At 42.9% G+C, this 12999-nt stretch overlaps 1 protein-coding gene across 3 annotated transcripts in view; it reads right to left on the bottom strand.

Annotated features, from left to right (window-relative positions):
- The window catches only part of FGF1 (fibroblast growth factor 1), a 224014-nt gene that overhangs the window by 6873 nt on the left and 204142 nt on the right, over positions 1-12999 (bottom strand). For all 3 annotated transcript variants that reach the window (XM_077473117.1, XM_077473116.1, XM_077473115.1), the window contains exons 3-4: positions 4768-4972; positions 2831-2934 (exon numbers count right to left, since the gene is read on the bottom strand). In XM_077473117.1, coding sequence (XP_077329243.1) covers positions 2831-2934; positions 4768-4936 — 273 coding nt within the window. In that variant the 5' untranslated portion in view covers positions 4937-4972. The remainder of the gene's footprint in view (positions 1-2830; positions 2935-4767; positions 4973-12999) is intronic.

Raw genomic sequence — 12999 nt, 5'->3', positions numbered from 1 at the left:
AGGTATGAAATTTAAAGGAATATTACACTTTTATTGTTTCACTTTAAGCATTATTAAAATCACTGCTCCCGAAAAAAACACAGTTTTTAAAACTTTTTTTTGCACTGATACATGTCCCCTGGGGCAGGACCCAGGTCCCCAAACACTTTTTAGGACAATAACTTGCATATTAGCCTTTAAAATTAGCACTTTACATTTCTCCCATAGACTTGTACAGGGTGTTCCGCAGCTTTTCGAATTTGCCGCGAACACCCCAAATTGTTCACTGTTCGCCAAACAGGCAAACAGGCAATGTTCGAGTCGAAGCTCAAGATATCAGAGTGGGCCGCACATTACTCATGAAACTGACTCTCACAGTGACACTGACAGCAGTTTGCAGCAGCACAGATCCCTGACACGTTCCCTCCAGAGTCACAGTGACATTGTCTCACTCCATGCTAGGTGGTCCCTTCAGTCAACTCTAGCCCAAAAACACTTACAGTCCCGCTCCTGGTTTGCCTTGCGCCAGTCCCGTAGACACAAGGTTTTAGCAGCTCCACTCCACTCCTTTGCACCATGACATTTCACAACATGCTCAGGCATCACCTCCAACAGACCCACCCCCTGACAGCACCAACTGAACACACTGTAGCAGGCACTCGGATGGTCTTGGCCAACTCTGGAACTGGAACTGCACATACGCAGTTCCGAACCAAGTGTCACAGCCATATTTTTTTACTGAGCCTTTTCCTGTTTACTGGCAAGAGAAAATTGCCTGTTTTTTACTGGCTGCCAGTAAAAATACTGATGGTTGGCAATGCTGGCCCATGTCCCCACAGTTCAGTTAGAACACACTGAGGGAACACAAAGTTAACCCCTTGATCGTCCCCTAGTGTTAACCCCTTACCTGCCAGTGACATTTATACAGTAATCAGTGGTTATTTTTAGCTCTGATCACTGTATAAATGTCAATGGTCCCAAAATAGTGTCAAAGGTGTCCAATCTGTCCCGATAAAAATTGCAGATCACCATTAGTGGTAAAAAAAAAGAATGATAACAATGCTATACATCTATCCCCTATTTTGTAGATGCTATAACTTTTGTGCAAACCGATCAATATACACTTATTGTGATTTTTTTTAACCAAAAGTATGTAGAAGAACATATATCTGCCTAAACTGAAGAAGAAATTTGTTTATTTATATATTTTTGGGGGATATTTATTATAGCAAAAAGTAATAAAATATTGCATTTTTTCCAAAAATTTTTTTGTTTAAAAGCTCTATTTGTGGGGACAAAGGACATCAATTTTGATTGGGTACAACGATGCACGACCACGCAATTGTCAGTTAAATCGACGCAGTGCCGTATCGCAAAAAATGCTCTGGTCAATAAGGGGGTAAAATCTTCCGGGTCTGAAGTGGTTAAAAAAATAAATAAATAAAATAAAAAGACTTGTAGTAGCAATAATACAGGTATATCATAGATGAATTCCTGGAAGTACTGTAAATGCTATATAATCATCTGCCCTTCATCCAAAATATACTAGGGGGTGTTTTTCAAAGAGATTTCTCTGCAAAAGAAAGCATGGAGGCATGGATGGATAAGTGAGTTTGCTTTGACTGTTAAAAATGAATCAAATAGCATTTTTGGTTTGTGGTGCTCCAATGCAGTGTAGTTCTGCTTTAATGTACATCCTCCACCACATGTAATTTCCAAGTTTCTTATACAACGTTTGACAGCACTCTGAAATTAACTCTGTATACCCAATGCTTAATGTGTAGTTCTGCAAATATACAGTAAGCCACAGTTCAAAGGTTTGTATAAGGCCAGATTCACACTGGTGTGCTGTGGTTTGGCCACAGCGCAGATGTATCTATTTGTTGTTTTCATGCATTTTACTCACATTTTAGCTGCGTCCTATAGACTTCTATTAGGTCATGCATTTTTGACACATTTTCAGAAGGCGCACCAAAGATGCAGCATGCAGGACTTTTGATGAGCTTCCAGAAAATGTGGCAAAAAAGCAAGACCTAATAGAAGTCTGCAGTGAACCAGACCTAAGGTAATTGTAAAGTAATTGTCTTAAGGATTACATACAATTGGGTTAAAGCAAAAACGAACCTCTGCTGTACTTATCTCTGCTTCGGTGATGTGACCTCCAATGTACTACCAGAATAAAGACAAGGCTGTACTGCTAAGACAACAAGCAGTTTTTTTCAGTAGCTAAATGGATGCTCTTTGCTGCCCAGAGAAAGCAAGGGAACACTGTGAATGACAGTCCTGAAGGCTTCTCCTGTGCATCTTAAATTTACTCTAAATGACTGGAGATTTGACAGGTGGTCAGTGTCCACCTTTCCAACTTAATGGGTCCATTCACATTGACAAGTTTCAGTAACATGTACATTACAGCAATGGACATTAGTGTAAAATAAATTGATCATTGCACAGTAGCTGTGCCACTGCACCTGTAGTACAGAGTACCTTAAAGTACCTGTGGCATTCTACATTGAGGAAGTACCTCAAAGTACCTGTGGCATGCTGCATTGCGGAAAATGCAATGCAAAGTGCATTGTCATCCTATTCAAAATGAACAGGTTGCCATAGGGAATAAAAGCATGTTGCTTTAATTCATATATTTTAACACAATCCTTACTGTAAATGGGTTCCCCAATGGTACAGTACTGGATATGTGCTATTTTCAGATGCATACATTTCTTTATGTTTAATTTGCCCCAAAGCCTCCCAGCTGGCCTCCCTACCACTGCCAGGTCCCATAGCAGATGTATGTAAATGTTTATAAAACGGTCATTGCAATATATATTTATAAAGGGTGTTAATTGATACTTACTGATCCATATAAAAGGCCATTTTCGTTCATAGCCAAGTAATTCTCAGTATGGGCATTCTTGATATAAACCACACCAATGCTTTCTGCACTTAGCTGCAACTGAACTAAAAGAGAAAATGTTATTCAAATGATACCATAGTACAGAAGAGAAACCTATTTGTGATTAGTTTTTCTGTAAATGAATAAAATATTCTGTAAAAAAAATAGGGGAATAAAGAGTGTTGTCAGCAGCAACCTCACATGTTCTAGTTTTTACTGTTTTCCAAACTAGTTTAGAAAACTTTTGAAAATAAAGTATACAGTCTGTACTAAACTCCTATAGTTTTCTACATGAAGATCATTGCATGAGTGTATTTCTGACCATTTTAAAGCTTAGTTTGTGAAATTGTGTTTTGCCTGGGTAAACAGGAAAGCTTCCAGTGACTGTCATGCATTTGGGTAAGATTTAATCATATATTTGATGTTGTTATCCTCCTCACCCCCTAGGGAAGCTCACTCTTAAACCTATAATACCAAGACTTCTGCTGACCCGAAAAAGGGGGATTTGAGGATGGCCACAATGGCTGTGCCCTATAGGGTCAAGAACATCAGGCAGAAACCAGTCACCTGCTGGGCTGTCGATTTAACAGAGATATGAAGCAGGCATGTATATGTTACTACACAAAATCTATGAAAGCACTGTGCGTATTTAGTAACAGCATCAGCAGCAGATAGATGTAGGCCATCTTTTTGTGCTCATAAAGTGCAGGTATCTTATAGATAAATGACAGTACACTTTGTAGAAGATGCAGATTGCAGTACAGGGTAACAGTAAAAAGAAAGTGCTGATCTCTAAGCTTAAAGGGGTTGTAAAGGTTTGTTTTTTATTTTCTAAATAGGTTCCTATAAGCTAGTGCATTGTTGGTTCACTTACCTTTTCCTTCGATTTCCCTTATAAATGTTTTTTTTCTTTGTTTTCTTTGTCTGAATTTCTCACTTCCTGTTCCTCCTCAGTAAGCTGTTCAGTAAGCTGTTCTGGCTGACTAACCACCAGCTCGGATGATGGTGAGAAGTTTACTGAGGAGAAACAGGAAGTGAGATATTCAGACAAAGAAAAAAAACATTTAGAAGGGAAATCGAAGGAAAAGGTAAATGAACCAACAATGCACTAGCTTAGAGGAACCTATGTAGAAAATAAAAAATGAACCTTTACAACCCCTTTAAGCTGCCTACTCCCTACTTTAGTAAAAATCCAGTTCTCTAGAACTGATATGAGAACAAGCAGAGTAGGAATCCTGGGCACGTCAGTCTGGTTCTTAGTTGTTAACAACTTAGGAAAACATGACTTTGGAGAATCTCATTAAAGGAAATTAAAAATCATTACATCAAATTAAGCTAATAAATAATAATGCAGTGAGGTTCAACCTTCAGGTTAATGTGAAAAGAAAAACCTAGCTGCTTTTTGCAAATTATATAACAAAGTGAAATTATTTTAGAATGTTTAAAACCCTTCGTCAAACTTTTAAGTGAAACCCCTTTTTGTAGAGTCTCCATAGAATAAATGGGGTTATACTTCTCTGAACCACAGTCGTTGCTACTGTAAACATATACTGTATCTTGTGGGATTTTGTTATCATGTTTTCATCCTTCCATCATCTACTACTCACACAGATGACCATTATTAAATTGTTACCTTTCAAAATTGTGTAGCTGTCTAGTTATCTGTTTGTAAGTTTGTCTCCTTGAACCCATGAAATTCCAAAGTGAGTGTTTCTCCATTGCAAGATATCCCCCCCCCCCCACACTTCTTGTCCCAGGACACCAGGACAAACAGAGGGGTTGCAGACAACAGTAATAAGTAACAGGGGTTCCCACTCTGTCCAAAATGAAAAATATAATTTTGACTTCAGCTACACTTTAAGAAACAGCTTATTTTCTACTTTTGCCTGTTGTCTTACTGTTGAGGTCATCTCTGTCTCTTGTTCCATCGACCACTCCATCTGGAAGTAAGCGCAAGAAGAATCCTCCATTTCTGCAGTATAGAAGCCTTGGTTGCTTGTAGTTTCCTATTGGGAGGTTAAACTTCTCAGTCACAGCGCTGAAAGTGGTGATATCTCCTTCTGCCATCCTTTGTACTTTTCCAGCAATGCTGGGCTTTCAGAACTGTAAGACAGCAACAAGCAATGAAATACTTTTAGTGCTTCTTAAAGAAAAACTTAATTATTTTTTTCCTTTTTTGATTCAGTAAGATAGTTTTTTTTTATTTTGCCATCTGTGCCCCATTGGGGAGATTTCCCATCACTTCCTGTCCCATAGCCAAACAGCAAGTGAGAGGAAAAGCCTGCAAATTATGGGAATTCCTTGGGGTCCCCCAGGTCACCAGAACTAGTGTTCTCAGAAGATTTTTCCTCTATCACTGTTCTCAGGACAACCCAAAATTTGGGATTTTCTTTTACATTCACTTTCAACCATAATAGTAAACATGACAGCTAGAGAAGGTGAATCTCTCTTTAGTTATACTTTAATCACATTGGTTCAAATATGTCTTTGGATTACTGTATGGCATCTAAAAAGGAAGGATTTAACTCTTTGGATCGTTTAGAAAAGTGAAGTCAACAGTCCACTAAAAAAAAAAAAAAAAAGTAATCAATGCACCCTCACCAATATATTTTCAATGTCAGCACATAGGTTGGTGTTTTTTTACCTAAGATGGATCCTTTGCAATAGTTTGTGATACTGGTAGGGAAATCTCCCCTACATTTTGCACAGCTATAACATGCAGTGTCTGGCTTGTATAGCCAAGCTTCTAAGCTCACTGGGTAAATTGAATTGTCTATATATTTCTATTAAAGGGCAAATTCTATAACATTTCTCTGTCTTGTGTCTACTAGTGGATTTTGTGAAATGCTGTATCAACTGCCCTCTTGTGGATTTTTAATCATATATAGGAGTCTATTTTGTGTTCATCATAGCAAGTTTTACTGCCCAGACGCACTAAAATCAACACCATTTTTATTTCAACATATAGATCAAGTTAAATGAAATGTCTTTTCATTTAAATGACTTCTCCTCAAAAATCTATACTACAAGAACAGGTGCATTTTAAGGAAAAAATATCCAAAATACTCTAATGTCTCAATAATGAGCATATGGTTGTTGCTGACAAAACATGCATGGTGTGACTAATGTTTACATAACAATGCTCGCCCTATGCTGCACTTTTTGAGGCATGTGCAGGGGTTACAGGAGGTTCTTTATTTTTTTAATTTATTTTATACATTTTTTTTTTATTTTTTTATTTTTATTGCCATCACAAGATGGCTAACAAGTGCCTAGGTTATAGCATGGGCAGATGATGGGTCCTCTTTATGGAGACATTGGGGGTCCAATGGTAAACCCCCATGTCTCCTTTGCCTTCCAATGCAGCTATTCAAGCACAGATCTTGTTGGAATAATGGCAGGCTTTTCTGCACTAGCTGAAGAATAACAGCTGTGGTCATTAGTCACAGGAGAGAACAGGTAATGGATGTTCCCCAAGTTCCTTCTGCTTACTCATTGAAAGCTGTTTGAGAGCTCTGTAAAAGTGATTGGGCGGCTCTCTTGAAGTCGGCATCAAGCTCACAGCTGCAGCAACAGCTGTGAGCTTGATTTAACCGCTTGTCTTCCATGACGTTTATAAACGTAGCGTGGTAGACAAGTAGTCGATTCCAAACTGTGCAAAAATGTATAAATAATAATGCAAAACATAACATGGTTGCTTAACAAAGCTTTGTTGGCATCAGTCACCACTAAGGGTTAGAGACTGCCACCCACATCACATCCTGATGTGTCAGTCTGTATAATTGACTTCCTCTCCATAAAGAGATAATGTCCTATTTTTAAGATACCAATTCTATTTGCTGTCATAATCTGCAGGGCTAGTGAGGTCCAAAGGTTGGCAGGTTTATAAGCACTTCCTCTTCTTTGTTTTTACATTGTATGGGTAAGGTGTTATGTACTGAATCTCTATCTTGCCTGCATAAGCACAGACTCAAAACCTGCCACTCCATTTTCAGGTTAAACTTTATAAATACTGCAGTCCAGATAAAGGTCAATTTAAAGGAATAAATGACAAATTAATGTATTTCATTTTCCTTTTTAGTGAGTAAAGACATTTTATTCAGCAAACGTTGTTGATCATATATTGGTGTAAATATAAGGGGGTGCACAAATTGTGTAAACACTGCATTGGGAAAAATTATAGGAAAGTGCAAATTTTTTCTAATTATTTACTATTTATACATATTAAAGCCCTACCTGTCCCCCCCCCAAAAAAAGAAACTGTATATTTCATAAATGCACAACTGAAACTGCATATATATCAGTGGCGGCCCGCCCATAGGGGGCGCCCGGGCGCCGCCCCCCCTCTCCCTAGGTGTAAAAAAAAAAAAAAGGAAAAAAAAAAAAAACGGGCCCTTTAAGACATTTAAAAAAAAAAAAAAGGTAATTTAACAATTTGACATAGTGTACTGTGGCGCCGGTCACAGTGCACTATGAGAAGCGCCACGTCGATGCAATCACAAGATTGCATCCATGGCGCTTCATTTGCGGGTTAAAAACCCGCCTTGCGGCGCACTGCAGAACGCCGACTAGCTTCCGCCCGTAAAATCACTGTGATTCTACGGGCGGGAGCATTGTCATTCTTAGACAGGCAGTCACTTCCGGCTTTCGGCTGCTTCACAAAACCCGGAAGTGACGTTGGCAGCTCCGTTCCTTAGCCCGAGCGGAGCTGCCAGACAGTGAGACAGGTGAGTCACCGCATAAAGGCTTTCTAGTTTCTACTTTGTTGAGAATGTTCATGCATTTAGCTGAATGAATGCAAAAAGCTTTCACAGCCAGAAAGGTTTCCCCAGGCCAGGCGACTTTTGCCGTGGCCAATCAGAGAATGAGCTCTGAAGGGGGAACTCCACGCCAAATTTCTGAAAAAAATTTTGACGTGGGTTCCCCCTCCGAGAGCATACCAGGCCCTTAGGTCTGGTATGGATTCCAAGGGGAACCCCCTACGCCGAAAAAACGGCGTGGGGGTCCCCCCCAGATCCACACCAGACCCTTATCCGAGCACGCTACCCGGCCGGCCAGGAAAGGGGGTGGGGACGAGCGGGCGCCCCCCCCCTCCTGAGCCGCACCAGGCCACGTGCCCTCAACATGGGGGGGGTGCCTTGGGGGAGGGGGGCGTGCGGCCCCCCCACCCCAAAGCACCTTGTCCCCATGTTGATGAGGACAAGGGCCTCCCGACAACCCTGGCCGTTGGTTGTCGGGGTCTGCGGGCGGGGGGCTTATCGGAATCAGGGAGCCCCCTTTAATAAGGGGGCCCCGGATACCGCCCCCCCACCCTATGTGAATGAGTATGTGTCACGATCTGGAGTCAGGCTCAGAGACCAATAGCTATAGCAGCAGAGCAGATATTCACACAGGTCACCCTGGCTGATGGCACGGGTTCACCTGAGGTGCGGGGTCTAAGCACTAACCGGTATTCACCAGAGCTCCCAAAGGTGGAGATGGGCTTGGCTGCGTGTTAGTGCCAGGTCGCGGTCCTAAGGATAGCCCCACCAGGAGGTGAGCAAGCCGGGGGTCTGGTAGCAGATATAGCAGGTAGAGATCAAGCAGAAGCGTAGTTGAGAAACAAGCCAAAGTCGGTAACCAATAGTTGCAGGTTGGGATTCAGCAGAAGCGTAGTCCAGAAGCAAGCCAAATGTCGGTAACGAAAGGTAGCAAGGATACGGTCGGCAGCAGGAGAGATAGAAGCAAGATATTGGCTGGTAAAGGCACAATATTCTGGCAAGGAGGAAGTGCAGAGACATGGCTTATATAGGAAGTTCATGGGAGGAGCAAAGGGTTCAAGGTTCAAGGCAAACAAGATTCAAGACATGATCACTAAAGGAATTGTCCAAGGAGCTGTCCGAGGAGCTGTCCAAGGAGCTGTCCAGCATTCCAGGTGGCTCAGCAAGCAGAGTCACTGCCAGACACACCAGAGGTCCCAGGTTCAAGCCCAGGTCCTAACAGTATGGGGTACAATGTACCCCTACCCATTCACCTGTGAAAAAAAGTACAAAAAAAAACACAACACAGGGTTAAAATATTTTATTGCACAGCTCCGGGGGTCTTCCGTCTTCGGGGGTCTTCTCGCCGGACTCCTCCGCTATCTTCTTGTAGCTCTTTTGCTAGCGGAGGAGCCCGGCTTTCTTCCTCGCCGCCGGCCTCTTCTTCCGACTTCGGGGGTCTTGTCCCCCTCTTCGGTTCTTCTGCCGGGCCACCGCGCCTTCTTATAGCTCTTTTACAGGCGGTGGCCCGGTCTTCTATCGCCGCCGCCGCCCGTTCTTCTTCTTCTTCTTCTTCTTCTTCTTCTCCTTCTTCTCCAGGAGATGTTGCCTCGACGATCTCCCTGGCCGGAATGCCAGGGACGCGCTGCGCTGCCACTTTTATAGGGACAATGGGGCAGTGTCACATGGGTTGATGTCACATGGGTTGGTCACATGGGTTGATGTCACAGTCGCCATGTGACATCAACCCATGTGACCAACCCATGTGACATCAACCCATGTGACACCTCCCCATTGTCCCTATATAAGTGGCAGCGCAGCGCGTCCCTGGCATTCCGGCCAGGGAGATCGTTGAGGCAACATCTCCTGGAGAAGAAGGAGAAGAAGAAGAAGAAGAAGAACGGGCGGCGGCGGCAGCGACAGAAGACCGGGCCACCGCCTGTAAAAGAGCTATAAGAAGGCGCGGTGGCCCGGCAGAAGAACCGAAGAGGGGGACAAGACCCCCGAAGTCGGGAGAAAAGGCCGGCGGCGAGGAAGAAAGCCGGGCTCCTCCGCTAGCAAAAGAGCTACAAGAAGATAGCGGAGGAGTCCGGCGAGAAGACCCCCGAAGACGGAAGACCCCCGGAGCTGTGCAATAAAATATTTTAACCCTGTGTTGTGTTTTTTTTGTACTTTTTTTTCACAGGTGAATGGGTAAGGGGTACATTGTACCCCATACTCATTCACATAGGGTGGGGGGTCGGTATCCGGGGCCCCCTTATTAAAGGGGGCTCCCGGATTCCGATAAGCCCCCTGCCCGCAGACCCCGACAACCAACGGCCAGGGTTGTCGGGAAGAGGCCCTTGTCCTCATCAACATGGGGACAAGGTGCTTTGGGGTGGGGGGGCCGCACGCCCCCCCTCCCCCAAGGCACCCCCCCATGTTGAGGGCACGTGGCCTGGTACGGCTCAGGAGGGGGGGGGCGCCCGCTCGTCCCCACCCACTTTCCTGGCCGGCCGGGTAGCGTGCTCGGATAAGGGTCTGGTGTGGATCTGGGGGGACCCCCACGCCGTTTTTTCGGCGTAGGGGGTTCCCCTTGGAATCCATACCAGACCTAAGGGCCTGGTATGCCCTCGGAGGGGGGAACCCACGCCAATTTTTTTTTCAGATTACATAAAGGGCGTGTTTTATGAGAAGTGGGAGGGGCCAAAATGATGGGCGGGGTCATGATGGGCGGGGTCTGGCGCCCCCCCTTTCAAAAACTTCACCAGCCGCCACTGATATATATGAACCAAATAATAACATATAAAAAATACTGTAAGTTCATGTACATAGTATATTAAACTGAGCTAATCAAATGATATCTGACTGTCTTTCCAAAGTTATCCAAAAACCGTGCACCTAGAAATTCAGCTAAAATTCTCAGCTGGACCCCCTTTTCAGAGTTACAGGACTGTGAAGGAGATTTATTATTCACTTAAGAACCAGAGCATTTTTTTAATTTCAGTAAAGTTTCAGTTCTGCATTTACGAAATATACATTGTTTGTTTTTTGGGACAGGCAGGGCTTTAATGTGTATAAATAGTAAATAATTAGAAAAAATGTGCAAAAATATTCCCAATGCAGTGTTTACACAATTTGCGGGCCCCCTTATATTTACACCAATATATGACCAACAAAGTTTGCTGAATAAAATGTTTTCATAGGAGTGCAACTTTTATGTAATGTAGCAGAACAGTAAAGCTGAGGCCGCGTACACACGCGGGGACTGTTCGCCCAACTTTTTCCGTCAAACAGTTTCAGCAAACAGTCCGCTCAAAATTAGCATGGACGGACATGGCCACACACGACGAACGAACAGTTTGCTGAAACCGTGCGCGATGACGTGAACGGCACGTACGACGGGACGAAAAATACGACGTCCTATACACTGCATTATAACTTTCAGCGTGTAAATCCTTTCTGAGCATGCGCGGAACTTAGTTTGACGAACAAGCCTACACACGAGGGGACTGTTCGCTGAAACAAAGTTTCAGCGGACAGTTTTTCGGAATTTCCGAAAAACCTTGTTCAGCGGACTGTTCGCTGAAACTGTCCGCTGAAAGCCCACACACGGGCGGACTGTCCGCCGAAACACTGTTCAGCCGAACAGTCCCCGCGTGTGTACGCGGCCTTAGAGTGAATGTTCACGTTTTTCTTTAGGAGAGATTTATCCCGCTTTCAGTACTAAATTGAGAAGCACACAGAGGGTAAAAATGGTTTGCGGAAATTTTTTGCATAACATTGAGAGAAGATCAAGTCTGTTTTGATGAGGACACAAATCAGCAAGATGACAACTTTTTAACAAGCGTGTATTTATATATCATATGCACACTGTATGTTATTTATTTTTCTCTTTTTCTTTTGTTTTACTTTCTTCATGTTTTACTTTAATTTGCTTATTGTTTCTTCATGTAGGGTCTGGATCCAGATCCAGACCCCCCATGCAGCTTCACAGATGCAGGTCACTTCTCCATGCACACCGGAGCTCATAAACTGCAGTTTATTGGAGTTTGGGCGTGTTTTTTAAAAACCCATAAGCTCCACTCTATGTTAGCCTATGTGTTTTTTAGCTTTAAAGAATAGTGACGTTTATGGGCTTTTTTCTGAACGCCAGAAATTCGCGTTCAAAGTGCCATTTTTCACCGCCAAAAAACACCCATTAATTAGCATTCAGCATTCTATTTTTTCAATGCATTGTGTGAGTTTGGAATGCACTGTGGGATTTTTGGAGTGTCCTCTGTGTATTTTTATTAAAAACGCCCATAAACGCTAACGCTATAAAATGCTACAAAAGACGCTGTTAAAAGCACGTTTGTCAACCAGCGTTTTCTGCCAGCAACCTGGCGTCCAGAAAAAGCTTTTTTGAGCTTCAGTGTGCATGGAGCCTTAAGGTAATCTATTGGTGTCTGCTAACAGCCAGATTGTTATAGCAGTGATCTATTGCTGAAAGGAGAGGAGAGAGAGATCTATAGTAACTCTGCCCAAGCCTCCAAACTCACAGAAAGTGCCATGACATTACTCGCAATGTCACATCCCTTCAGATATAAACACAACACAGAAGTGTTGTGTTTACTTTTGCTTCTACTGAGCACTCCTATTGAGCAGTCTTTAGAATGACCAAAAGTGCAGTAGCTGATTGTTTCGATTCTTGGACCTAGAGGTCTGTTCTGTGCAAAACCAACTGCACAGAACAGGTAAGTATAACATGTTTGTTATTAAAAAAAAAAAAAAAGGGAGCCTTTACAATCACTTTAAGTAAGTCACAGACAGGATCATTTTCCAAAAACTGTCAAAAAAACTGAATCCTGCAATGTAGCTGGTGGTCAAAAAAGGAACAAGTGACAAGGGCCTCATGAGAACAGTCATGCTATCAGTTGCTCTGAATTCTGCTAAAGCCAGTGTGCCCTGGAAAAAATAACAGAACGATCACCATAAGGCCCTTGTTACCCGATTCCACATTTCCTATTCACTTGCTATACTTATGGTTCTGAGATGCAGCATTTAAATCAGGGGTAGGGAACCTCGGCTCTCCAGTTGTTTTGAAACTACAAGTCCCATGAGACATTGCAAGACCCTAACAATCACAGATATGACTCCTAGAGGCAGAGGCATGATGGGATTTGTAGTATCAAAACAACTGGAGAGCCAAGGTTCCCTACCCCTTATTTAAATGCATGTAAAGCCAACATGTTATTGAATAGATTAGGGAATAGTTTAAGACCCTTTACATGTTTTTATTTTTTCTATGTCCAAGAAGCAAAACCGGAAGTGAGAATAAATCTCAAAGTGAGGAAAAGTGCTCCCTTAGTTTTCACCAGAACAGCTATCCCCAGACAAAACCTCAGACTTTTGTCCGAAGGCGTGTGCCTG

This window comes from Lithobates pipiens, unplaced genomic scaffold, assembly GCF_037356315.1.
Source record: "Lithobates pipiens isolate NorthernLeopardFrog02 unplaced genomic scaffold, aLitPip1_a1.2 Scaffold_8, whole genome shotgun sequence".
Lineage (NCBI taxonomy): Eukaryota > Metazoa > Chordata > Amphibia > Anura > Ranidae > Lithobates > Lithobates pipiens.
This window is presented reverse-complemented; position numbering and strand designations above follow the sequence as displayed.